The sequence below is a fragment of the Onychostoma macrolepis genome, chromosome 02 (assembly GCF_012432095.1).
Source record: "Onychostoma macrolepis isolate SWU-2019 chromosome 02, ASM1243209v1, whole genome shotgun sequence".
NCBI classification, from domain to species: domain Eukaryota; kingdom Metazoa; phylum Chordata; class Actinopteri; order Cypriniformes; family Cyprinidae; genus Onychostoma; species Onychostoma macrolepis.
The window spans coordinates 27,807,081-27,833,994 of record NC_081156.1 but is presented as its reverse complement, the minus strand read 5'-3'; the positions used below and the strand labels follow the sequence as shown (position 1 = coordinate 27,833,994).

General features: G+C 37.8%; 1 protein-coding gene across 7 annotated transcripts; it reads right to left on the bottom strand.

Moving 5' to 3' along the window:
• Positions 1-691: 691 nt before the first annotated feature.
• arhgap12a (Rho GTPase activating protein 12a) lies at positions 692-26,166 on the bottom strand. Of its 7 annotated transcripts, XM_058794462.1 has the most exons (19): positions 25,893-26,166; positions 21,741-22,444; positions 8,556-8,816; positions 8,069-8,200; positions 7,137-7,235; positions 6,780-6,902; positions 6,153-6,236; positions 5,464-5,529; positions 4,683-4,744; positions 4,507-4,588; positions 4,311-4,409; positions 4,002-4,100; positions 3,812-3,914; positions 3,465-3,581; positions 3,277-3,375; positions 2,400-2,477; positions 2,156-2,290; positions 1,976-2,081; positions 692-1,830 (listed from the first exon to the last, which is right to left on the bottom strand). In XM_058794462.1, the coding sequence occupies exons 2-19, from the start codon at positions 22,368-22,370 to the stop codon at positions 1,656-1,658; spliced, it is 2,550 nt and encodes an 849-aa protein (XP_058650445.1). In that variant the 5' UTR covers positions 22,371-22,444; positions 25,893-26,166; the 3' UTR covers positions 692-1,655. The 7 variants fall into 7 exon arrangements, with proteins under 7 accessions (XP_058650445.1, XP_058650450.1, XP_058650457.1 ...); XM_058794467.1 differs by lacking the exon at positions 6,153-6,236 and having other exon boundaries at positions 25,893-26,164; XM_058794474.1 differs by lacking the exons at positions 5,464-5,529; positions 6,153-6,236 and having other exon boundaries at positions 25,893-26,164.
• Between the last annotated feature and the right edge of the window lie 748 nt (positions 26,167-26,914).

The following is a 26,914-nucleotide window of genomic DNA, read 5'->3' as shown; positions in this document are numbered from 1 at the left end:
TTCTTCAACAAATTTTGTGAAAGCATGCTAATATTTAAGAATTTTCACACAACAGTGGGTATCCAAGATGTTTAGTGTTTCATTTAAAACTTTGACCTAAAAAAATTCAAGTAAACCTTAAAAAGCAAACGGAGTACGTGTTTAGCTCTGTTAAATGACATAGCATCCACTGTTTGTGAGGTTTTGTATCTAGAAATCCAGCAAAACATTAGGCTTAGGACAAACTCTACTATTGCAAAGACTTGCAAGAAAATGTATCCATTGGAATGGAGAGGAAATAGTTTGCAATTTCCACTTAAGAGTGAAATATGGGAGTATTAGAACAAGAAATCAGTGAACAAAATGTGTCAGACTAATTCCAGATTTTTTTCCTCATGGGGTCAGTCTGCATCTTTATCTATAAAAATATAAAGGAATATTCCAGGTCCAATCATTTAGATGAGTCCCTAAAAAAAAAAAAAAAAAACTAAAACAGCATTTATAGTAAAAACCTATAAGTCTGAACATTCCTTTATAAAGTGGCTGTGCTTTGATTAATCCATATAATATAAAATACACAAGAGTTGGTTTGTATACCAGTACTTAAATTATATATGAGAAGATTAAGAGAAACACATTAAAAACAAAAGCAGCGTTATTGTGATGTTTGCTGCCCCCTGGTGGAGGGGAGTAACAACACTCAATAAGGTGACCAATTTGCCTTGTCAATTTTATTTTGATCAAGACAAAGCTCTGCAATGTACAGCAGAACATTTGACGAATTACATTCAACAGCCATTTACCAAATAACCATATCTGAATTAATTCTCATTAAAACATTTTAATAAACCTGTCTCTATATTAATACAACAGTGGTGTCTTAACCTCCATGTGCTCTTTTTACTCATCACACACACATTTCAGTGTCTCTCTAAGGACCGAAGTGGACATATGCCCTCACACAGCCTGAAATATACTTGACATATATTTTCATAGCACAGAAATTTGTACATCCTTTGATATTGGATCAATAATCAGAAAATTGAGGCCAAGACTCAAACAAAAGATTGCGTATCCGAATCTTGAAAGTCTGCACAATAACTCCAGTGTTTCCCAGCAGTGGTCATCTCAGGGGTACAATCCATTTCCGTGAAAATAAAATGTTAGGATAGAATAAAATCCATGTCTTTCATGTCAGTCAATCAGTTGTGTTGTTCCAAACCATAATTACAGTATTACCAAGGAAAAACATGACGCAAAATGTAGTACTTGTAGTGAACGGAAATCTAAAATGAAGCATCAGATTTCTCCCATATGCAACACTGTTTTCAGTCGGACAGAAAACGTTCATATTTCAAGCCCTCGTTGCTCCAAATGAATCCAAAGATGGTCCAAAAATTGCATAGTCCAATAAATTTTGGTATATAAAAATAATACGACATCCAACCAAGAAAAAAAAGACGACTATAATTTAGTCCAATAAAGATATGAGAAAGGATTTGACTGTTTATGTTGTACCCAGAATGCTGTTTTTTTTTTTCTAATAAGGGTGCTCCTCTCATGTAAACGTACCAAATGTTATGCTCAGTGTTCAGACTGGCAGTCAATGGGCTGTTCGGTCTTCAGCAGTAACTGTGTCCCGTTGGGTTTGGTCAAAGGGCTCCTGTGCGTGTGACCTACCTGCCGAATATGGTCTCATATTCCATAAGAACGAGCTCAACGATCTGATTCTGGTAGACCATGTGCACAGCCATATTTGCCGTCTCCACCTCTGGGCGTAGGAGCGTCGGTCCGAACACGATAGCTACACTCTGCGTGGTCATCCTGTTCATGTCGACATGCTGGATTACTCTACAGAGAGAAAGTGTGTTTACAAATACACAAGAGCAGTTGACATGACATACACTTCCTGTAAAACTAATCAGAATTATAATTAATCGTTTACATTTATGTTTATGTGCTACAGTAAGTTGTTCTCTCCTTCTTTTATACTCACTTCTTCAAGTGTTTGAAGAGCGCCTGTATGGTGTCGTGGTTTGGCCGTGGCAATTGCTTCATCAGATCTTTAACCGCCTGAACTTTCTGCTTATAATCTGGCATTTCTACAAAGAAACACACATGAAAGTGCGAAACATCTCCCTCTAAACACCAGTGTTAAATATTGATCTCCACTCACTGATAGCGGTGATGAAGTTGTTGAAGAAAGCGTAGGGGAATAGAGGTTCTGGCAGCTCACGGAAAAACATCTTCAGGGCTCCAGTGGTCACGTGAATGTCCTCCCATTTACTGTCCCCTAAATCCACTTTCTCATCTGTATTTATGTACATCGAAGTGATCAAAATAATCATCTGTTTTTATCATACATATGAGTAATCTGTGACGTATAAATCAGTATGGGTGTAAAAGGTAAGAGGATGTACCGTGATTAACAGCAAATCTCAGTTTTTGTATGATGGCCAAATTTCCGCTGACTCTGTACAAACCATCCACTCCTAACCCTAGATGAGGTGAGAAAGAGACAAAAAAAAAATTACAAGCATTACAAAACATTGGAATGCATGTTAGCATGCAGTTCACAGCAGTGAGTATCAACTCATCCAGTTTCCATGCACATCAATATTGTGATATTAAGCAGTCATTTTACTATCATTGAGACATTATTTCTATATTTACTGTTTTCACTTTCATTTTAAAGTCATTATAAGTTTATTTAGTTTTAGTTATTTTACTTCAAATTAAACTAAAAACTGAGAAAAGTTGCCTTGGTAACTGCTGAAATAAAACACGTTTAATAATTTTTATATACTTTATTTCAGTTAATGTTTATTTCATTTTAAGTAATGAAAATATTAATTGTTATAGTTTTAGGTAACTATGACAAACCTTTTAAAAAAAAAATTGAAAATGTATATTATTTTTATTGACTGCACAACCTTTTTCCATTGTGTGGCGATGCTGTCTGGCATTTTTGAAGGTAAGAAATATTCAAGGCCTGTTTAATATTTTGTAAAAAGTAGTAATGAAACTAATAATAACTGAACATACTGTACAATCAATGACAGCACTAAATTATCCAGGAAATAACAGTGGGAAAGAAAGCAGATGTATAAAAATCATGTATACAGGAATATTAAGATGCTTACATGGAATTTGATGTGCATGTAACCTTAGTCAGTGACAAGGGTTGAAAATAGTAATTAAAGTTTTATTAAGCATAAACATTCAAAGCTGGGGTAAGATTAAATTTAAGATTTAGATGTCAATAATCAGCTGCACATGGGTGGAACAGAAGTGTACCGTTCTTCTCCACCTGCTCAATGCACAACGAGACAAAGTGAGGGACGGTGGTACATTCTCTCTGACAAAGACTGCTCAAACTGGAGCCAAACACCTGATCTACAGAGAGAGAAACAAACAATAAAACAGTCTTTGAATTTTACCAATAACTGTTCACACAGTTCTGTGTGTATATGTACATGCGGTACCTTTAATGTAACCCTTGTCTTTGACGGCCTGTAATGTGGGTCTGCCTGTGAGGAGCTTCATCAGCTTGGTCTTCTTCTTCTGTTCTGCATTATCCATGCTTACGGATTTCTTAATATCTAAAGCATTATGGAAAGAGAAGTCTATTTAAGGAATGGTACATAACTTCAGATACACTGGGCTGAATGATGTGAGTGGGCTGTATTATAAATAAATCACCTACTGCTGACTGTGTCATACATTTTTATTCTTATTAGAGTATTGTGTTGTTAGCTTAGCAATACACTAAACAGCTGCCTAGGTTTTGAAACAGTTCAACAGAATCATTCACATAGACACACACACACACCTCTGGACTTCTTGGAGTTTCTTTGCTCTTTTTCTTTGTCATGTTTCTCAGTGTCAGGAGATTCTGGCATGTCTTCTTCAATGGCCTCATCAGACTCCCAAGCCTGCAACACGAAACACACATACACGAATTCAGAATAATTAGAGGGCCGAGGTAATGCAAGTGAAGGCATATAGAAGAGTGATCTTACATATGCGTGTATGGCTTCAGTCAAAGCCTTGTGCCACTCATTGACGAGGCTCTCGTTATCTGACTGCAAGAGGAGCTCCATGGCCTGTCGAGTCTTCAGCTAGACACATGAACGCAGCAAATCAAACAGCAATATTTGTCACACAATTAACCATGTTTAGACATCAAGCTGTTCACCACAGCGTCAGCCAAGCTCTGTGCAAAAAGGACAGGATAATCCACTGCATTACCTTAATAACAGCTCAACATTCATATCTCTTTTAACCAAATCAAACAGAGAGAGAATTAGGTGAACCAACCAGCTCTTTACCTCTAGAACATGTTTCTTGCTGGATTTGTCTTTAGATGCCCAGTCCACTGAACCTCCTTTGACTTCCACACTAAACTCCAGCTTCTGGTCTCTTCCAAACTGTTGAGAAAGCATGAACACACAAACCAGACATATAAAACTGAGTATATCACATAGGCTACTGATGATTTTCTCCCAGCACTGAACTGTCACTCACCCAACCAGTCCCGCCCCCTTGGCCCTTATTAAATAGTAATGAAGAACCCTGCAAAACTGTCCAATAGGTGGTCCAGTTCTTCCTGTGGGCATGACAAACAAACAACAATATCAGCACGGCACGGTTAAGCATTTGTTTGCTCTGTCAAATGAATGAGAGCATTCCCTTTTACTTACCGGACCTTCTTTCCATGTTCAGTGATTTTAGTCATGTTTAAATTGCCACATTTCTCTGATGGCTAGAACAGAGAAACAGGTGTGAGAAGAGAGAAAGAAGACAAACCTAAATAAACAAACTACAACGAGAGTGATGAACAGCAAGCGGCCACAGAATCAACCCAGAACAGAGTTAGAAGAAACCTAAATTTGTCTAGTCGCAACAGAGATTGAACCACCATAAGAGAGAAGTGACCGTACATGAGCACAGTGATGGTTTAGGCCTGTTTGCAGTATGTTGTACTGAGCTATATTGCATTCCATACTTCAGTATTTAATAAGGAAGCAGCACAACAGACGCAACCAGTAAATCAAATCTTATAAAATCTGATTGGATGAGTTGCATTCAAATCACATTCAAATGTACACACACCTGTGATCACACATCAGTTTAATTCTGTTTCAATGCACAAAACTGACTTTATTTTTACATTATTGCTAATGTAATCACTTTTTAAACAGTTGTCATATCGCTATGGCATTCTAAATGCATGGATCCATTAGAGGTCGTCCAGTGATTTAACCATCCATAACCATTAAAGCACTCCAAGTCACATTGAGCATATCCAACACCCTTAAACCCTTAATGCTTGGGTTCTCATGGCTTATTGATTTATTATAAACCCACACCACAAGCACAGATAATAGCTCAGCATTAAGAGAGGAGTGAAAACCGGGCAGGGAAACAAAGACAAACAAAGGAGGACCAGGAGGAGAAAAGAGGGATGATGCTGATACTAACAGAGTTTGGGGGTTTAGGAGAGGAGGGACAGGAGGAGTCAGAGTCAGGTGAGCCAGTTTTGGTGTCCTACACAGGAAAACAACAAACCACATGACTTGTGTATAATTTTATCAACACCTGTAATAATCAGCAAAGTAATCCACAAATGTCAATAGTCATCAATCACCTATTCATGCGAATTAATAACGGCCAATATGTAATTCAGACAGCATTACATACACTACATACCTCCATTTCAGGGTAAGTCAGGATAGTCTATCTTTGCTGGAAGTCTTAAAGTAAAAATCACCCATTCTAAAACTAGACAGGACCAACTGATCATTTAATCAAAGCATGTGATTAATCACACAGGTTTAAAGCATTTTTCGAATCATTAAAGAGTTCATTCAAAAACATAAATTCTGTCATCAGCTCAACTTTATGCTGCTCAAAACCATCCACTGAAGACAAAAGGTTGTGAGCAACATCAGTGTGTGTACATGATGACAGTTGAAATTTAATAGTGAACGATTCCTTTAAGAATAATACATTCATGTGCAATTTCCCATGCAGTTCAAACACATATTGAACAGGATTTGTGCAGAAATCATTGCATATACTGAAATGAGTTGCAGTGGATGAGAGTGTACATGCAATCATCTCAGACGATGTGATTGGTTGCTGGGATATAGGGGTGAGGCAACACTGACTTGTGGCCTATAAGGGTGAGAGCGGAAGGTGCTTTTGCGGTGCGGGGGTAAGGTTCGCCGGTCCTTGATGGATTTCTGTTTTAACTTCAGTCAAACATAAAGCACATGTAAACATCACCCAAATCGGGATGGGAGTCATTCACATCACTATAACCAAAAGAACTGTGTTCATTTCAACCAGACCAGCATTTGACAGTGCTTGTAAATATAATCAGCCCCTAAGCAGTTTCAAGATGACACAATACCTCATGAAATATTTAAATCATAATCAACCTTTTAATGTATTTAAATTAAGTAAATAATAAAACATATATACTGATATTACCAGCAGAAGTTAGAAGCTTGTAGTAGAACTTGTAGAAGAAATAGAAGTAGCAGTTAGATAAACTAAAATATCAGCTGTTTCAGCTATCAGCTCACGCACTGGGTGAAACAAATCTTCAAATTATAATGAAAAATAAAAGTTTAACCACTAAATGAAGATAAAACCATCTTAAAACTGTGTTTGATTATTTGTGTCATTAATCTTGCCATCTGTATTGAATTTCAGTAGTTTCATTATGCATGTTGTCATCTCGTCTCATGTGCAATAGTATGATGCTTCTTTGTATGCATATGCATGTGTACCTTGTCATTGGACTCGTGTAAATATACGCTGTGTCTTGTCCTGATAGGAACTGAATCAGGCAGTCTCCGGTCAAGACTACGAGTTTTGTGCGCATCTCCTGGTAGCAGAGCTGAGTGGTTAGACTAAAATAGGTGGAACAAGAAGAGGCAAGATTATTAGGACTGGTAATGAGGTATGTCAGGGAAACGAATTGAAATACTCTCAAAATGTGTACATGCACACACAGACACACACTTTCAATTAAGCACTGCACAGGGCACTGAAACCAGGATTAGTAGGTTTTAATAAACCAAATTGAAAGGGATTTCCTGACTAGATATTTTAATGCTGATAAGCACCTGAATCTGTTGTCTCACCTGTGATTTGAGACCGATTTTAGGAAGCTCCCACTCAGATCTGGAGCCATCTGCACTGTAGTAATACAGCCGGCCTCGCTCGTCTGTGTGTCTCAACCACTATATACATATACAAAACAAAGCCTTGTAAGGCAGACTCTGATTCCTTTTCCTACACAAAAGCATATCTAAAGCCCTTCCACTATCTCCAACATTCAAGTACAATTGCCGCATTTCGCCTCCTATTGACAATCATGGTAAAATAAATGTATAAATATATAATCACAATTAACGTTTTAGTGCAAAAATATTTGTAATTCTCACCTTGCGCGCATAGTTTTGATTAAAATACAAGTGTTGTTGTTGAGTGGTTGCACTGCATATAGCCGTAAAAGTTCAAATATTTCATATACCGAAGCTTAAATTGGATTTGAAAATTTCACACACACATATTCCACACAGCTCATGTACTACTCTCCATTGGACTTCCAATCTGTTGGAAACTGTTTGTCGGAGACAGTATAAAAGGTGCCTTCACAGAATGCAACAGAAAGGAAGTTTTTAAAACGTAATGCATAAAAACGTAACACACATGACGAGGGGTTAAAAAAAAAAAAAACTGCATGCGTATGGCAGTAAAAAAAATTGTTTAAAACTCAACTAACAACTAATTTACAGCTTATTGAATGCACCAAATAAAGCAGTGCAAATAAAACCATCAAAAAAAAGTTCCATGACTTGTCGACTCTTCAAACACTGTGATCATCTCTAGATACACCGAATCAATGGTTAGGACAGGTCATGTTAACCATAGAAATGAGGAAGTGTGGCCATGTAATAAAAACAATAAACAAGCCAGGTGTTGATTAAAAATTTAGTAGTTTCCCCATTTGTGAGCTTAGTAAGACAAAAATTGTCAACCATGCAGCAACACACTGAGTTTGTCTTGGTACCTTCTCATTAGTATAGTCAGACACATAGAGAGTGTGTCCATGCTCATCCATTTCCTCAGACCAGCCTCTAGGGGGCGAACCGTACTGGCTGTCTGATTGGCTGCTAAGACAGTTTTCCTCCGATGACAATACCTTCACCCAGCCAAATCACACAAAAGCAAGACGAGTAGAAAGAAATATAGAGAGAAACAAAGTAAAAGAGTTAATTCAGAGAGGCAGACAAGGAAAAGAGAAATGAGAAATAAATCACCAGTCAGTCAATCAACCCTTCACCCACCAGATAAGAGAAAATCAATTACCCAGAATGCTTTGCATGCATATAAATATACAGCTTAGGTTGAGAAAGAGTTTAGATATCCCATCATGCATTTACCAAGACCACAACAGATATTTTGTCCCTGATGAAGCCAATACATGCGTGTGTTTATGCGTGCATGCATCACTGTCTGTCTGTGTTGAGTCTAATCTGAGGGTGTTGTGTGTGTACCTCAGTGTCAGTCATGTCTTGTTTCTCCTCTTTCCTGGTGAAAGAGGAGTCCCGTGCCCGTGGGGGTTTCCAGGTCCTCTCCTGCGTGCTGCGGTTGTAGTAGAAGTGTCTGCCATTCTGGTCTTTGTGAGTCTCCCAGTCTCCATTGGTGTTGAGCGGAGAGGAGGACGGCAGTGGAGGGGTGGAGGACTGAGAGATCTTCAGCTCCTGCAGGTTTGTGTAGACAGGAGAGTCAGGCCTGCCCTGCCCTGAACCTAAAGTCTGCATTAGAAGAGAGAGACAATCATTGTTAGAAATGGTTGTTTGATATAGGACAACTAATCAAAGTAAAACTAAAATCGTAAAAAGTTCGCGATTAAATACACTTACTAAACAAATTTAATGCAATGCATCAACAAAGGGGTTTTGTGGGCAGAGGAAGAGTTTACAGATTTTTTACCAGATCTGTAATAAGGAGCTAATTAAACTAGACACAGAAACACAGAAGGTCCAGAAAGTCTTAAGTCTTTAATTGGAGTGCCAAGCAACACCGTTTAAAAATGAAGGAATACAATCTACTATATATAGGGTGTAAATGGTGTAAAATGTTTGTCTTGACACATTTACTCTATTATTCTGCCCTCCAGTAGTGCAGTATGACATAACAGAGAATTGAAGATGGATAAAATCATCTTTTTCTGCTGCTTACAGGCTCAATTATTGTGACTTCATATGAAAATACAAGCTTAAACATGTTATTGTATAGAAAACTACAAACCATACTTGTGCAAATCATACTGACTTTGAAGTACAATTATACCCTAAAATGTATTACATGATATATCATGTACACACTTGATTTTTCTCCATGTCAAAGTTCCTGTTATCCAACCTGTTAAAGTTTCCGTTTTTCCAGATTTCTGACATATTTTCTCGTTTGAGCGAAGACCGAAAATGTGGTTTTATGGCATCTGTGGCAGCTCAACTTTCGATACATCCCTACTGCTCACAGGAACTGATTAGAATAGTATTTTCTTCATGAGGGACATTATGAGACTAGAACAATAGATAGAGTTACAGTCAGAGAGAGAAACAGAGGGGATAGATTAGAGAGAGAGAGCGAGACTGTCATTCATACCTGAAACTTATTTATAGAAGAACCTGCACAACCACATTCCAGATCCTTACAACACACACCTGAACTCACACTTACTTTACCACTAGGCCTCTCAACAAGATTAGATTAAAGGCATAAAAACAAAATAATCTGGATGAGGAATATGGCACAATAAAGCACACAGTACAGCAAAAAGTACTGAATGAAATGAGAAATCTCTAGTCCTACAAAATACTGAAACAGGGGGAGCTAAAGAGACATGGAGGAAGTGAACAACTGGGTTCAAACAGTGAACTCTACGGCTTGTCATTCAATCAAACCTGTTACACAACAGCCCCATGGGTAATTTAATTATGACTAAGCACATTAAACTAAGTGTGTGTGAGAGAGAAAGCTCTCTTGATATTTTTGCGAAGCTGTTGAAGGTTGTTTTTTTTATTAATTATAATGCAAGTGAAGTGAACCAGTCCAGTCATGGCTTCCAAAGCCAAAGAATCCCAGCATGCATCACTGCACCATCTGAAACAAGGTAATGAGCTCACATGAATATGTGCATGATGAACCTGGATGGCACTTAACAGTTTAAGCCACAGAGGATAATGTCATCAGATTAGAGATTTGGGCTAAAGCGCACCAACACAAGCTAATGGTGTGGTGTGATCAAACTCAGACTTTTAAGGTCAATGAGAGAGGAAAAAACATGGAGAACCAATATACATGGGCCAATATCCCCAAAATAATCATGTGATCACAATGATAAATGTAATGACTTCATATACAAGACTTCATCAACAACTGTACTGAAAATTAAAGTAATGGCAGTCTGTGTCAAAGAGAAAGATTCTTCATAGTTAACAATCATAAGCACTAATTTCAGGCTGCTGAGGCCAACAGGCTCATAGCAGTGATGATGTGCTGGCCAAAACGACGCCACAAAATCCATGTCAATTATCTTTGGCTCTTTAATTAAAGGTGCCATAGGTGATTGTCTTCAGAAACATTTTTTGTTATTCTGGTTGAAATTCTCTTCACATCCTGATAGCAATCATTAAGTTAAGTGATCTAAATGTATTTATCTGTATTTATATATTCTGTGGAAGGCGTTGGACCAAGAAATGTTCGTCCAATCAAAACATTCGGGCTGAGCGTTTTAATTGGCTTTCCTACCTGCCTGTCAACGTATGTATTTGCATACCACTGCACACCCTGTTCACGCAGACAGGATACGTCATCGGTGCGTTCACGCACGCTGTGCGGACAGTGCAAGAATGGCAGGCAAACATCAACAACCCGATCTTCCTTCCTGGTATTGTAGTACTTTTACTAACTGCGCTGTAAAGTTTTATCACCAGTGAATGACACATGATGTAGCCCAGCGGTTCCCAATTTGTGCCCCCCGCTCTGCATATTTTGCATGTCTCGTTTAGTGAACACACTCTGTTCAGATAACCAGCTCGTTAGAATTGAGCTCCGTGCATGAACTGTGTTCCGATTGACATGCTCCCTACACAGTGTTCATTGCATTCTACTCTCTGAGCAGGGAAATCCATTGAAGTTTATTTCACTTCGGAACATTCACTCACAGATTTGCGCTGCGCAGCGTCTTCACAGATGAAACTTACTAGAGAAGTGTTAAGTGTGACATAATATACCTCTGTAAATAAATACAATTTAAAATTCACGTCTCGCACACTTTAATTCCCTTTGTATGGAACATATGCTTTGAACTGGAATCATGGCGGAATATCTGGTGATGTCCACTTCGCAGGGCACTTATTACGGTCAAACAGAACAACCGTCGGATGTGATAAGATATACATATGAAAAGAGGATGGCGCGAGGACTGTAATTGGAAACCGTTGATGTAGCCTATTGTAGTAATTTAATGTTGTCTCTGGTATTCTGCTCTTTGAGCGTATGTGCGTTCAGGGGGCGTGGCTTTGGACAGCGATTGCAGGAAGGGTGGGACGTTCACTTTCAGTGCTATCAGGCTAAAGTTAGCATTTTCCGAGATCTCCTATTGCACCTTTAATACTAGTGTGCACTGAATAGTTTATCAAAATATGATACAACTTTCATTAAAGATAATCAATCACAGGTTAACAGCAAGTAGGTATCCTAAAATAAGTATTACATTTCCATAATTAATGAAAAACATTCAAGTAATAGTGAATGCTAACAATGTCACACAACTGAGAACTAATGGTAATACTGCTAGTAGCTAATCTCTCACTAAAACCGGACCCAGCCAATTACGCCGTCTCACATACGCTGTGAGTGGGATTATGTAATGGCTTGGAGAAAGAGAAAACAATTTAAAAAGGTTTGAGTCAAAATAAGTGTACAGCCTGGGGCAAATAAAACAAAAATCATCCAACTACTTTCCACAACGGAAACTCACCAATAAAGCATTTTTTTTTTTCCAAAGCGTTATTCATACACTGAATAACGATCAGGAGACAAAACATATGTATAACAATGACAACAATAGAAACCCAAACAAAACAAGCAATATATAAACACATATGATAACAAACACATCATAAGAATAGCACATCAAGAGAGAACCAAATTGTTGTTTAAACTTTAAAGAAATAGTTCACCCAAACAAAAAAAAGGATAGTCTAGTATCCAAAATATTGCTTTATCCAGTGTAAAATCTTCTCATCTGAATCAGGAGAAATATGCACAGATCAAGCTTCTGACTTCATAAGATGTTAATTGATTAACTGGAGTCGTGTGGATCATTGTGATGTATTTATCAGCAGTTTGAACTCTCATTCTGATTGCACCCATTCACTACAGAGGATTCACTGTTGAGCAAGTGAAGTAATGCTAAATTTGTCCAAATCTGTTAAGAAACAAACAAATCTACATCTTAAATGGCCTGAGTAGGAGTCAATTTTCAGCAAAATTTCATTTTCAGGAGAACTATGCCTTTAATTAACAAATCTGACCTGATAATTCCAAACCAAATTAGATATTAAAAGAGAAAGCTTGATGTTGAGAGATGTGTAGCTAGAGCCAGCAGGTGGCGCAGTACTGACCCTGTATGTGTGTGGATCGTCAAGATTGAGGGCTGAGGACTAGGCCTTCAGATGACATCAAGTATGACTCCTCACATGCCAATCAATGGGCCTTACATTACTTGAAGATTTGATTATGCCTTTCTAAAATTTGCCCATCACTGATTGGCTGATATCCCCACCCCTGTTCAAACGCTGATCTGTGTTTTTGTCTGATTCACTGAGGTCTTATCAATGTGAAGGTGTAGTCACCATCGGGAAGCACTTATGATGCATGAATGTATACTTTATTTGATCATTTACTAAAGAAAAAAAATTGACCCGTTTGATTTTACATGCAACAGCAAAGAAACCACATATATTATCTTCGTAGTATTTTACATATTACACATTAAATTCATACTGCAAATTCTTAGATTTAGAAGCTTTAAGTGAACATTTTATGATTTATTTATAATTGGAGCCAAAAGAAGAATAGGACACAGCACTGAATTGTGTGTATACGAGCGAGTAGAAGACTGCTGGAATGAGGAAGCATATGTGAAGTTGCAGCGTGTCAGAACAGAATCCCTGGAAAGCAGAAGAGAGCAAAGCTAACTCCGTTTCTCCCTCTCGTTACCTCTAACTACCTTTCGTAACCCCCACTTCTTTCTCTACCTCTATATAAAGAAAAACTCCCTCTATTTCTCTTTCTATACCTCTATAACTCCCTCTCTTAGCCTTTCTAACCCATATTCTAACTCTTACTGCTATTACAAATGTGTATATTTGTTCTGCTAAAGCATTTATAGCTAAGCTGAAGAAACAAAAGGGAAATTAAATTAGGAAAAACAAAAAATGCTAAATATGTAATATATACAGTGATTGACAAAAAGAGTTAATGGGTGACTTAAAAAACTGTTAGAAATAAACAAATAAAAACAGAATCATATTAAAATAAGATCATTTTGAAATTTAAGACTCATTCTTCCATTATTTCAACTTCACATTGTCATCATTTCCCCCTTATTCCAATCCACGACTCTGTCTCTGACATGAGGAGACTCCACACCTCAAATCAGCAGAACACTGTGTGCCAACATGCCCTAAAGACACAGACGTACGTGTTTCTGTGCTGCGCTCTAATAGGCATGCACCAAAAACACAGAAGAATGAGGGAATCGAGAAAGAAATGTTCAAAAGAAAAAAACGCAACAAGGGAGAGAGAAGAGAGAGTAAAGATGGAAGAAAAGCATTTGAATAACACCCTCAAAATACAGTAAAACAAAGTCTAAATCACACTGAAATATCTACAGCCAGTCCAGCCTCAGTGCAAACCAAAGCATCCAAGAATGTATCAACAGGAGGAGGAGACATAATCTGTTAATCTTATAGTGTCTTGAGTTGCTCCTCTTATTCGGTCACATAAGGGTACTCTCTGGGTAACAAATGCAAAGATTTCTTATGGTTTTGCTGTATATAAATAAACCCTCTGCGATCATTTATAGACCACACAGACACACACACACATCCACTCAATCACTACTGACCAGCCCTAGAAAACTCCTCGCCTTATGAAAAGTAATCCTGCATTTGTGTGTGTCCTCTGTGCCAAGAATGATGGGACAGATTATGCCGTGCAATCCTCCTTATAGTGACCCTTGAAGCTAACCAGCACTCGAAGAATGAGAAAATGACCTTTGAACCTAAACAGCACTTGAGTATGCAAGTTTGTGCTGAATATGAAAATATGTACTGTCGCCTTGGGAGCAGCAAGCTTTGAGGTCAGGTTAAAATCAGAGAGAATGCACTGAAAATATAGCCCAGGGTACACCACGTGAAAACCCTTGGGCAAGACGTTCTACAATACTTGATGACGTCATAAAACACACCCTGTTGCCACAAAAACAAGGAGTGCAAAGCGGATATAGACGAACGAAACTCTTATTCTGGCCAGTATACCAAGTCAATATAACAATAACAGACAAGCACATAAAGTGCTAGCTCAAGAAATGTTGGAGCAGGCAAACAGCTGCACAGACAACACTCGAGGAAACAACAAAAAAAGCAAGTGGACTTTGTGGTCAAATTGTGTGTTTTCATTCAAAATTAAATACTAACAAAGTCTCTTGCAGGGCAAGTCAGTTCGTTCATTGGCCATCTTAGAAAAACATTTGTGCAGCTGTTTTCAGCCAGACAAGTACAGCTCATATCTAATTGAATCTAATTCAATTTCTCTTATTCATTATACCAGTGGTTTATCTCCGTTATATACAGTCTCTGCTCCTATCTATTTTACAATACCATTCAAAAGTTTGGGTCAGCATGATTTTTTTTTTTTTAAAGAAATAAATAGTTTTATTAAGAAAATATGCATTAAATTGATTTAAAAAAACAACAGTAAAGACATTCACAATATTAAATTTTTTTTTTACTATTATTATTATTATTATTATATAACATTTTTTTAATAACATTTAGAATATAAAATATTAAGCAGCACATCTGTTTTAATCATTGAAAAGCACCAAAATCAGCATATTAGAATGATTTCTGAAGGATCATGTGACACTGAAGAATGGAGTAATGATGCTGAATGTAAATTCGACTTTGCATCATAAGAATGAACTACATTTTTACAGTTATTTTAAAATGTAATGACATTTCACAATCTTACTGTTTTACTGTATTTTTGATCAAACAAATGCAGACTTGAGAGCCTAAGAGACCTCTTTCAAAATTATAAAAAAAAAAAAAAAATTTTAATCTGCCAAACTGATCAAAACCTGTGCACCCTGACTCCTTGAAATTGCATAGAGCCAGACAATCAAACTGAAGCTTGCGACTTTGACAACCCTCTTGCCATTTTTGTCTGTAATACGCATCAGCTGAGATCAAATCTGTGGTTGAGACTGCAAAAATCCCATTTTAAAGATGATACAACACCAGTTATCAGAAACTCAGCATGCAAATCAAGCACTGACTCCACTCATCTGTGTCACAAGGTTTCAGTACACAAAATCAACGCCGTGCAGGGATACACAAAGCCTAAGGCAGGTTAAACCTTGAGCTCACAGCAACCTTTTAAAAGCATAATAGGAATTAGCATTAGAATGCTGTCTATTTGTACACTTTTGTCAGAGGACAATTACATCAAAACAAACTTTCACAACCTGTACAACAAGGTTAAATAAAGCTGTTGCAGCAGTGATAATGGTCCATGTTTACAGTGAAGTGCATTAACAGTAGCTACCGTACAGTATTAGCATTATAGTATTATGTAAGCTACAGACCAATAGGCCCATGGAACAGTTGAACACTGACATTCGGTCGACAGAGCAAACAGATTAAAACAGCTTATGAGTTTCATCTGCATCAGGGCAGAGGAATCAGAAGTCATACTGTTTTTTACAATCACATCATTACAGTTGTGTAAAAAGCAAACACAAAAACACACACTAAAGCCAAAGCTTGGTAATGCTGTGTTTTATCTTGCTTGTGTGGAGATGTATATGCTGAGTGCATGCCACCTTAAATTGTGTGAGTTCTTGATGCAGTGTGTGCGCGCGTTTCTCAGGCCAGCTGTCCACTGAACTATTATGTAGCAAGCAAAGCTTATGTAATACAGCAATGCACATCACCCACATGCATATCCTGGTCACATCAGCATGTCACAGTAGCTCAAGACAATAATACAAGCACACCATGTTCTGGATCTGCTTATTTCTGTGAAAGCAACTGCTGTTCGTGTGTAAATATGTGTATACAGCTACCTGTGTGAACACTTGTGTTGCACATGCAAGCTCAACTGCATTTGCATGGCTAGATAGAACAGAGTCCATCAAAAACATTAAGTTGTCTGTGTGCCAATAATTAGAGGAATAGTTTACCCAAAAATTACAATTCTAACTTTATTTTGTGCAACACAAAAGAAGAAATTTTGAAGAAATATAATACTTTCACAGTGGACTCCATTGACTTTCAAAATATCTTCCAAATAAGAAATAAAGTGTGAGTAAACAATAACAGAATTGTCATGATTTGGTATGTATCCCTTTAAATATATGTGTAAGGCAGGAAAGAAAGAAATGAGAATAAAGAGAGAGAACTTTTTTTTTTTTTTTTTTTTTTTAAGTATAGCTGTGATAAATGCAGAAATTGTGTGTATGTAAGTGTATTCGTACGCTGCCATGCGTGGTGTAAACGCAGGTGTGCGCGTCTCTCTTACCGGTTCCTCTGGGTACATGGTGTCTCCGCAGTGCTGCTCAGTGCAGAATATCCTATAACGGGAGACACGGCAGCAAGCAACTCTGAATGCAGGATGCTAGAGCCAGTGCAGAGCGCTAATACACACGCACACAAACACAAATCATCTCTCTCCTCACCCCCTCCCACTCAACACCGTCACGTCATGCTGAACATCCCAACCCAAACTCTCTCCCACTGTTCTCGGAGAGATTAAGCAAATCTTCATATGAATGTAAAGACAATCCTTCTGTTCACACGCACAGATGATGGAAGGAACTACAGACAGAGTTTTCATCTCTTTCTCACATCAAACTCTCTCTCTCAGGAGAGTGAGATGTATTGGTATGTCCTCCATGTTCCTGCAGCTGACCTTTGGTCACGCACATTAACAGACACATTTTGAAACTAAGCAAGGCGTGTTCTGTTTGTGCAAGAGTCTTTACCTACGGCATACTGAAGACTACTGAAATGCCATGATGCCAAGACCCTTATTTTGGTTTGAGGATTTCTGATGTTTACAGGCAGTCCATCATGAGGGGATGGGAACAGGTTGGCATTTAGATGGTATTTACAGTGTGACGGAAAATGTGAAATTTGTAAATTGTTAGAGAAATTTTGCTATACCATTAAAACCACAAAAGATATATTTAATCAGCTATCACCATGATTTTTACATTACATTGACAAAGAAACCAGGTAAAAACAGAGGGGGACAAATCCCAAACAAGTCAAGATGAGTTACATATGCAGCAATCTACACTGCCGTTTAAAGGTTTGGGACTGATAATATTTTTATGTTTTTTTAATAAATCTCTTATGGTTACTGAAGCTGCAATTAATGAAAAATACTGTAAAAACAGTCATACTGTGAAATATTATTATTATTGTTATTATTATTATTCAAAACAACGGTTTTCTATTTGAACATATTTTAAAAGAAAACTTTATTCCTGTGACGCAAAGCTGAATTTTCAGCAGCCATTACTCCAGTCTTCAGCGTCAAATCATGATCCTTCAGAAATCATTCTAATATGCTGATTTGCTGCTCAAGAAACATTTCTTATTATCCATGTTGAAAAATTATCTTATTTGCTTATCTTTGTTGCTTAATATTTTTTTGAAAACAGGTGCATCTCAATAAATTAGAATGTCGTGGAAAAGTTCATTTCAGTAATTCAACTCAAATTGTGAAACTTGTGCATTAAATAAATTCAATGCACACAGACTGAAGTAGTTTAAGTCTTTGGTTCTTTTAATTGTGATGATTTTGGCTCACATTTAACAAAAACCCACCAATTTCAACAAATTAGAATACTTCATAAGACCAATAAAAAAACATTTTTAGAGAACTGTTGGCCTTCTGGAAAGTATGTTTATTTACTGTATATGTACTCAATACTTAGTAGGGGCTCCTTTTGCTTTAATCACTGCCTCAATTCGGCGTGGCATGGAGGTGATCAGTTTGTGGCACTGCTGAGGTGGTATGGAAGCCCAGGTTTCTTTGACAGTGGCCTTCAGCTCATCTGCATTTTCTGGTCTCTTGTTTCTCATTTTCCTCTTGACAATACCCCATAGATTCTCTATGGGGTTCTGGTCTGGTGAGTTTGCTGGCCAGACAAGCACACCAACACCATGGTCATTTAACCAACTTTTGGTGCTTTTGGCAGTGTGCGCAGGTGCCAAATCCTGCTGGAAAATGAAATCAGCATCTTTAAAAAGCTGGTCAGCAGAAGGAAGCATGAAGTGCTCCAAAATTCTTGGTAAACAGGTGCAGTGACTTTGGTTTTCAAAAAGCACAATGGACCAATACCAGCAGATGACATTGCTCCTCAAATCATCACAAACTGTGGAAACTTAACACTGGACTTCAAGCAACTTGGTCTATGAGCTTCTCCACCCTTCCTCCAGACTCTAGGACCTTGGTTTCCAGATGAAATACAAAACTTGCTCTCATCTGAAAAGAGGACTTTGGACCACTGGGCAACAGTTCAGTTCTTCTTCTCCTTAGCCCAGGTAAGACGGCTCTGACGTTGTCTGTGGTTCAGGAGTGACTTAACAAGAGGAATATGACAACTGTAGCCAAATTCCTTGACACGTCTGTGTGTGGTGGCTCTTGATGCCTTGACCCCAGCCTCAGTCCATTCCTTGTGAAGTTCACCCAAATTCTTGAATTGATTTTGCTCGACAATCCTCATAAGGCTGCGGTTCTCTCGGTTGGTTGTGCATCTTTGTCTTCCACACTTTTTGCTTCCACTCAACTTTCTGTTAACATGCTTGGATACAGCACTCTGTGAACAGCCAGCTTCTTTGGCAATGAATGTTTGTGGCTTACCCTCCTTGTGAAGGGTGTCAATGATTGTCTTCTGGACAATTGTCAGATCAGCAGTCCTCCCCATGATTGTGTAGCCTAGTGAACCAAATTGAGAGACCATTTTGAAGGCTCAGGAAACCTTTGCAGGTGTTTTGAGTTGATTAGCTGATTGGCATGTCACCATATTCTAATTTGTTGAGATAGTGAACTGGTGGGTTTTTGTTAAATGTGAGCCAAAATCATCATAATTAAAAGAACCAAAGACTTAAACTACTTCAGTCTGTGTGCATTGAATTTGTTTAATACACGAGTTTCACAATTTGAGTTGAATTACTGAAATAAATTAACTTTTCCACGACATTCTAATTTATTGAGATGCACCTGTATATGTTTTGGGATTCTCTGATGAATATAAAGTTTAAAAGAACACCGTTTATTTAAAAGGTCTTTACTGTCACTTCTTATCAGTTGAATGCATCCTTGTCAATTAGAAGTTTTTCCAAACGATAGTGTATCTGTGTGAGTGAGCATTAAAAACAAAACATTCACGGCACGCCATCCTACACACGCCATCCTACACATGCCATGATGACACAACAGCAAATATTTGCTGTTTAGCAGAAATGCTGTGATGACAGAGCAGAAGGATAAGACAGAAAAACAGTGGGAGGAGACTCCAAAAAAAAAGAGCTTCAGGAAAAGGAGGGAGTGCGACTGAGATAAGAGAGAAAGAGAGAGAAATAGAGAGAGAGAGAATGAAAGAGCAATGACTTCAAAAAAACTGATCTGTAACTATGGCAAAACAAGAGTCCAATACAGTGTCGTACAAGAATGTGTTTGTAATCTAAATTTGTACGATTTTCTAGGTCAAAAATAATTTTCTTCACCCAGTTTATTGTTCACTGACTGCTATAAGTATCAGGGGTGCAAACTTGTCAGGGGTGAAAAAGGTGACAAACCAAACTGACACCCAGGGCACAAGTTAAAAGTAAGGGCAAGTTAATTCACATAGCACATTTCACACACAATGGCAAGTCAAAGTGCTTTATAGGGAGAAAATGTTACACACTGCTAAAAATGCTTTTCTTACATTTTTTTGTCTTGTTTCCAGTCCAAATATCTAATCATTCTTAAATCAAATTATTAAAAAAAATAAATAAAAAAAAAACTCCCAGAAAAAAATAAAAAGTCAAAATAATCTTGTTGGTTTGAAATAAGATTATTTTGCTTGTTTTAAGGAAAAACTCACTTAATTTTGACTTCATTTTTTTTCTGAAAACAAGACAATAATTCTTACTTGTCTAGAAAATGCTTCTTGATTTAAGAATTTTTAGATATTTGGACTAGAAACAAGACAAAAACTAAGTAGGAAATAATTTTTTGCAGTGCACCATTCAAGGATAAACAAGACGTTTAAGCGACGACTACGCTCTACAATCAACAAGGATTGTTGTTAAGATGTTACATGAACGTAGTCAGGGCAAATAAACCACTGTAAATCTTCATTTCAGCACTCAAATTTTTGAAGCAGCTGACGGGCTAAACGCGAGGTGTTTCTCCATCTTGAAACAGGCTGTTACAGGCTGACACTTAGCAATGGTTTAGCGCTGCCTCCACTTGAGCTGAGTGATACTAATATTACTGTACATTAAACGGCATGCTTTACTTGTAGTTCGAACATTTCTCAAATCGACTTCATGTCAGAGAAATAGCTTACTGATATGTGAGACAAATGTTAAGGTTGAGACTGAGGAGCATTTTGCAAAGGGTAGCGAACTAATGTAGCGATAACGTAACTTACAATCTTCATAGCTATTACAACAGCAGCCTCACGCAAAAAAAAAAAAAAAAAAAAAAAAAACAGCAGCCTCACGCAGTAATCACCATTTATACTGGAACACAAGCAAACTTAGTTTAGCTAGCTACAACCAGGCTAATCTAACCACCAACATAGCCCAATTACTTCAAAAATAAGTTGCTTGCCGTTAGCTTGTTCCTTCACATTTTCCGTAGCCTCTGGAAATATGGATAGTAGTTGCCTGCAGCGTCTAAAAGTTATGCTTCAGGAGTGAGATTGGTTGATTGAAGGAAAGGACATTAAGGTAGCCAATCAGAGGCAGAGTAGAGCGGGTCCATTTCCCAACAGGGAAAAAACGCTACAGGTGACGTGACACAGATGACTCGCAGACACAAAAAAATTTGAAGTCAACAGGTTAAAAAAAAAGGGTAAACTTTGACAGTACTTTTACGAGATGGAAGAACTTGTATTGTGTGTATATCGCTTTTAATTGAGACACTAAAATTGTGGAGCTTCTCAACAGCTAAGTTAAAGTAAATTTTTGCTGCACGTTAACTCTGTACTGTCAAGCCCCAGATAAAATAGTAAGATATTGTGTGATAGGGTGTGATGAGTGTAAAGAGCGTTTGCAAACAAGCTTTATTTTTTAAATTCTGCTAGGTTACACTAATAGCACAGAAACTGAATAACTTCACCTTTAATGAGTGGGTATACAAGTGACTCTCACCTGCAGGTTATCAGTTGAACCGCTGCTGAGATCATCCCCGGATTCTGAAACATTTCGTTTCTTATCCGGGCCACCTCCCTCTCTGGCAAACTCTTCATGAATTGCATCTTTTTCCAGTCCTTGACTGCTCTTCTCTAACTCTTTATCTTTCTCTCCAACTACTTTGCGACTTGGAGACTCAGCTCTGGAACGAGGAAGAGAGCCAGGTGAAGTGTTCGTTTGTGGGGGGGGGACGAGCGCCGTAGGGCTGCCCGGGCTGCCTCTGTCATCCCTGGGCGGCAGTAAAGCACTGCCGGAGGGAGAGGGACACGGGCTCTTTTTGTTGTCATCTGGCCGCTGAATCTCCAGGCCAGATGGTCGAATAGGTCCGGTCCCCCCTCGGCCTGCTGCACTGAGGGGTTTGGGAGGGGGCATGAGAGCACGTCGCACCTCCCGCACATACTGCGCTGGGACATAGAAGGGCTTACTGGCCTCATCCTTACGCACCTGCCACCAGTCTTCATTGGTCTTCTTCACAAGCAGGTAATTTTCCCCCTGTTTAATGATGATCAAACGGTCTTTGGATTTGTATTCGTAGTCATACTCCACCTCTATATACTTCTGACCTGGAGCCAGCGAGCGGTCCGCCATTGCTGTCAGAGGTCAAAGGTCAATGGCAGAAGGAGTAGAGCATGGTGAGGTCTGTTGGGTTGATATGGAATCAGCTAAAGGAGAAAGAGAGAGAGAGAACATTTTATAAGAAATATCAATGAATGATGACTGCATTGAATTTTTCTGAGATTACAAAGTCAAGGCAGTGTTGCGGTAAATGACTGAAGATTAACTAATAAATGCTTGGCCACACAATGTCATTCTGTTTCCTGTTTGATTCAGAAAAAAAAAAAAAAGGATAATAAAAATGATAAATTAAATTGAAAAAATACAATTAAATCAAATCAAAAATTAAATAGAATTTATGCTGTTGATTTTCCAACCAAAAACATTGTCACTTCCTGGAATGTGATGTCATTAAACTGGCTTGTTAATTTAATTGATAATAAATACTAGCAAAATGGAAAGCAACACTGAAAAAAAAAAAAAATCTTTCACCTAAACAACTACTCTCATGACCTCTTTTCTATATAAACCTGCAGATTTAGCCTCTAATTTCTCATCTTCTCATCTAGTAACATTTTAACACAGTATTATGTGTAATGTGCACAAATAAAAACACGAAGCAAAAAATTCCTTCCTGCGAGTTCAAAACATCAACCACTATGGAGAAACCAGGATTTTGAAACAAAGAGGAATTTGCTTCAGGGTACAGTATATGAACTTCAGCACACAGCAAACATCCAGACTCAGGTGTCTTTGACTTAAAGGGTTAGTTCATTACTTTAATTACTCACCCTCATGTTGTTCCAAACCCGTAAGACCTCCGTTCATCTTCGGAACTCAAACCGAGATATTTTTGATGAAATCTGAGAGCTCTCAGACCCTCAATAAACAGCAAGGGTCCTTACATGATCAAGGTCCAGAAACATAGCAAGGAGATCGGTAAAATAATCCGTGTGACATCAGGGCTTCAACCGTAATTTTACGAAGCTACGAGAATACTTTTTGTGCGCAAAAGAAAAAAAATAACGACTTTATTCAAATTAGTCTCCTCCACGTCACCCTAGCGCCATTTTGGAGAATATCCACTGAACGCAAACAGCGTATGCTCTTCTGTGTCTGTTGCCACACAGATACGTTGTTTTCACTCAAATCAAAGTGTACGTACAACGTAGAAAACTTATCCGTGTGGCGCAGCTGACACCGAAGAGCATACGCTGTTTGTGTTCAGTGGATATTCTCCAAAATGGCGCTAGCGTGACGAATTTGAATAAAGTCGTTATTTATTTTCTTTTGCGCACAAAAAGTATTCTCATAGCTTCGTAAAATTACGGTTGAAGCCCTGATGTCACACAGATTATTTTACCGATCTCCTTGCTACGTTTCTGGACCTTGATCGTGTAAGGACTCTTGCTGTTTATTGAGGGTCTGAGAGCTCTCAAATTCCATCAAAAATATCTCAATTTGTGTTCCGAAGATGAACGGAGGTCTTATGAGTTTGGAACAACATGAGGGTGAGTAATTAATGACAGAATTTTCATTTTTGGGTGAACTACCCCTTTGAGCAACTCATCCTGACTGAGACACAATTATGAGGTCACGTAAATTATATGAAGCGGATTCAGTGGCCTTTTCAGTGATTTTTTTTTTTTTAAAAAGGTGACAACTTTAAACACACCATATACATTCAACTATGCTAAACATGACAATATCACACAAAACAAAACATATCTGTCAGAAGTACTATTCATATCTGCAGGGCCAAAAGTATTTAATGTTGGCACTGAAACTTCCAAGTAGTTACATAAAAGCGCAGCAATGATTTTGCTAACACACACATCATCTCTACCAAGGACTCTGTCACTTTACTGATACCATGTTAATAAATCTACATTCAGTTCTCTATGTGCTTATGCTGGGATAATGGCAATTTTAGTGTTTTTAATAATGTTAATGGTTGGTAAAATACTGTAATTTATTTGGTTATTGAGTTTACATAGAATTTCCCTTCAGCACCAGAAACTAAACAGAACATGGCACATTTAATGTCATATATTAAAGGAAATGCTCATTGGCAATAACCAACTGTACATGCCAAATCTGATTTTATGTTCAACAACAAAAAAAAAAAAAAGTATAATAAATCTCTAAATAAAATCTGCTGAACTTTCTTTGAACAACTGATTGTGCAGGTGTCTTTCCGTACTAATTACTAAAGCACAGCATCAGAAATCTCTGATACCCCATGCTGGCATGCTGCTTAACCAGAGACAGCTGAACTCAGCAACTAAACACTGGCTTACTGAACACAAGCCTGATCCAATGAGTGATGACATCAGGAAGAGTAAACCCTGCAGTGAAGTGTCTGAGAATGGGATTTTAGGATGCAGAGAGATAAAAGAAAAGAAAAAAGGAAGAAAAGGTTCCTACATTTTTTGACCAATGAATTTGTGACTTTTTCCAAGACTTTTTAGGAATGCATGATTACTGTATCTTTATATATATAATTTTATAAGGAAACAACAATTCTCAAACACAATTTCTAGACAAATTTATAATCCCTACACATGTGACACTTTTTTAACGATTTTGTTAATTTCCACATGACTTTTCCAAGTGCTTTCTTTCATGTTTTTGGACTAGAATACCAACCAAGTTTCATTCACAAGGTATTTTTATTTGTCATGGGAAAACTTTTAATAAATGATAAGAATGTCAGTGAGCACAAAGCCAGTGTTTCAGTTAATCGAATAAATAAATAATGCACAAAAAGTTTAAAAAGACAATGTAAGAGCAAAGCATGTGACAGAAGCTCCACCCACCCAAACACACACACACACACCCAAACATCTCCAACACAATCACTCACATACACATACTGTCCCTCCTGTCAACATGACAGTTGAAAACGCTGTTATACAGATTTTAATACAGGATTTAAAGTTTGTAAGGCCGTTTAAATTCAGTGTTAAACTGCATGGCAGTACATATAAATTAACGTTTTACAATTTGCCGTTCACAATTATCATTTCCCCGTGTATGTGACATGAAATTAGAAATTTCCTTGTCATTTTACTACCGCGTATGACATAAATCAGTGTCATTATGTCATATACACACTTCAAACAATGACACATCAATGTCGAATGTCATGAAATTAGCTTTCATTGTCAAGCATAATCCAACTGACAAAACTAAATCCGAAAAAAAATCTATTACAAAAAAAAAAAAAAAAGATAAAAACAGAAGGACGCTAAAGGGAAGATCTTTAATCTGAGGTGGAGTCCCTTCCCTCAGGTGAGGGGCACACTTTAAAACTCACCTGTGTGACAGATTAACATTTCAAATTAAACTTTCAAATGTAATTTTCTCAGCAAATTCAGCGTTGAAGTCTGTATACATGGTTATGTCCGCCGGGAAGAGGTGAATAGACCTGAGGAAACAGGTTCGCTCTCATTCCTACCTGCTAACCAGCTAACACGCTTACAAAATCCGTAAAACCCGACTAAACACCTATAATTGTTTCTATTGCTACAGGTTAGCGACAGATGAACGTACCTGATGAGATATTCCAGGTGTTTCGTGGGCTAGGGCTAAAGAAACATGACCAGTTTGGCGTTCATGGGTCTTGCTGGGCAGTTGAGCGTCGAAGTTCCTTGTTCCTGAGCCGCGGCGCGAGCGAACTCCTCCGGCACGCTCGCGCCCACTTTCCCCACAAGCGCGCTCCCACGCGCTCCTGACGGGCCGGTGCCTGTGTGAACTTCACTTGTATTGTGAAGGGCCGTGTGACGGTAAACTGACGCCACCGTGAGGCTTCAGATGGAAAACCTCACATAAGTATCATTAATAAACTGGGAATTCAAAAATAACTGCTCTCCAAAATAATTTTACTCGGCGTTTTCATTCCATTAGATGGCAAATTATCAAATCAGTGGCTTCAATTTAAAAAAGAAAAAAACAATACAATCAAACTTTTCAGGGGAAAAATGAAACATTTCACAGGTTCTAAATTTTAAAAAGATGGATATATTGTTCTAAATTAAGACAGGAGGTATTTGGACACTGTCTGGCCGCCAAACGTTATGTTCATATTTAATGTAATGAACTACCTGTTGTTATTCTGCTAGGGCACTTCCTCGTTCCAGATCTCGAGGGGAAATTACTTCATACACACACCAAAAAAGAAAAAAACTTACTAATATCTGGATTACTAGTTCTAAATAAAACTACATATCGTAATGTTGGCTACTATACAAAGAACAAAAGATAGAATAGAGACAAAAACAATGCAATAAAACAACACAAACATCCCAGCATTGGTGTTTTTGAGTCATTTTAAATATGCAGTAATATATTTTGTAATTAATAGTTAAAACTTTATTAAAAGAAGTGCAGAGATTCTGTAGTAGTACATTAATTAAGCTTCTTCTTCACAGACTGCTCAAAATAATCTGAAAGAGCAAAGGTTACTCATACATTTCCTCCTGTTTGAACTTTATTCCATCCAGCATAGCTGCCTTTACTGTGATAAATCACTAATCTATTTCTTCCTACTCAGTGTGGCAGTGAAATTTTGTCTC

Bases quoted from the DNA above. Each gene is read 5' to 3' on its own strand.
- arhgap12a (XM_058794462.1), bottom strand. From the start codon at position 22,370: ATGGCGGACCGCTCGCTGGCTCCAGGTCAGAAGTATATAGAGGTGGAG. The intron at 6,237-6,779 runs GTACACATGCAT...GTTTGACTGAAG, and splicing joins TACACGAGTCCAATGACAAG to TTAAAACAGAAATCCATCAA. The intron at 4,410-4,506 runs GTGAGTGACAGT...CTTTCTCAACAG, and splicing joins AAGGGGGCGGGACTGGTTGG to TTTGGAAGAGACCAGAAGCT.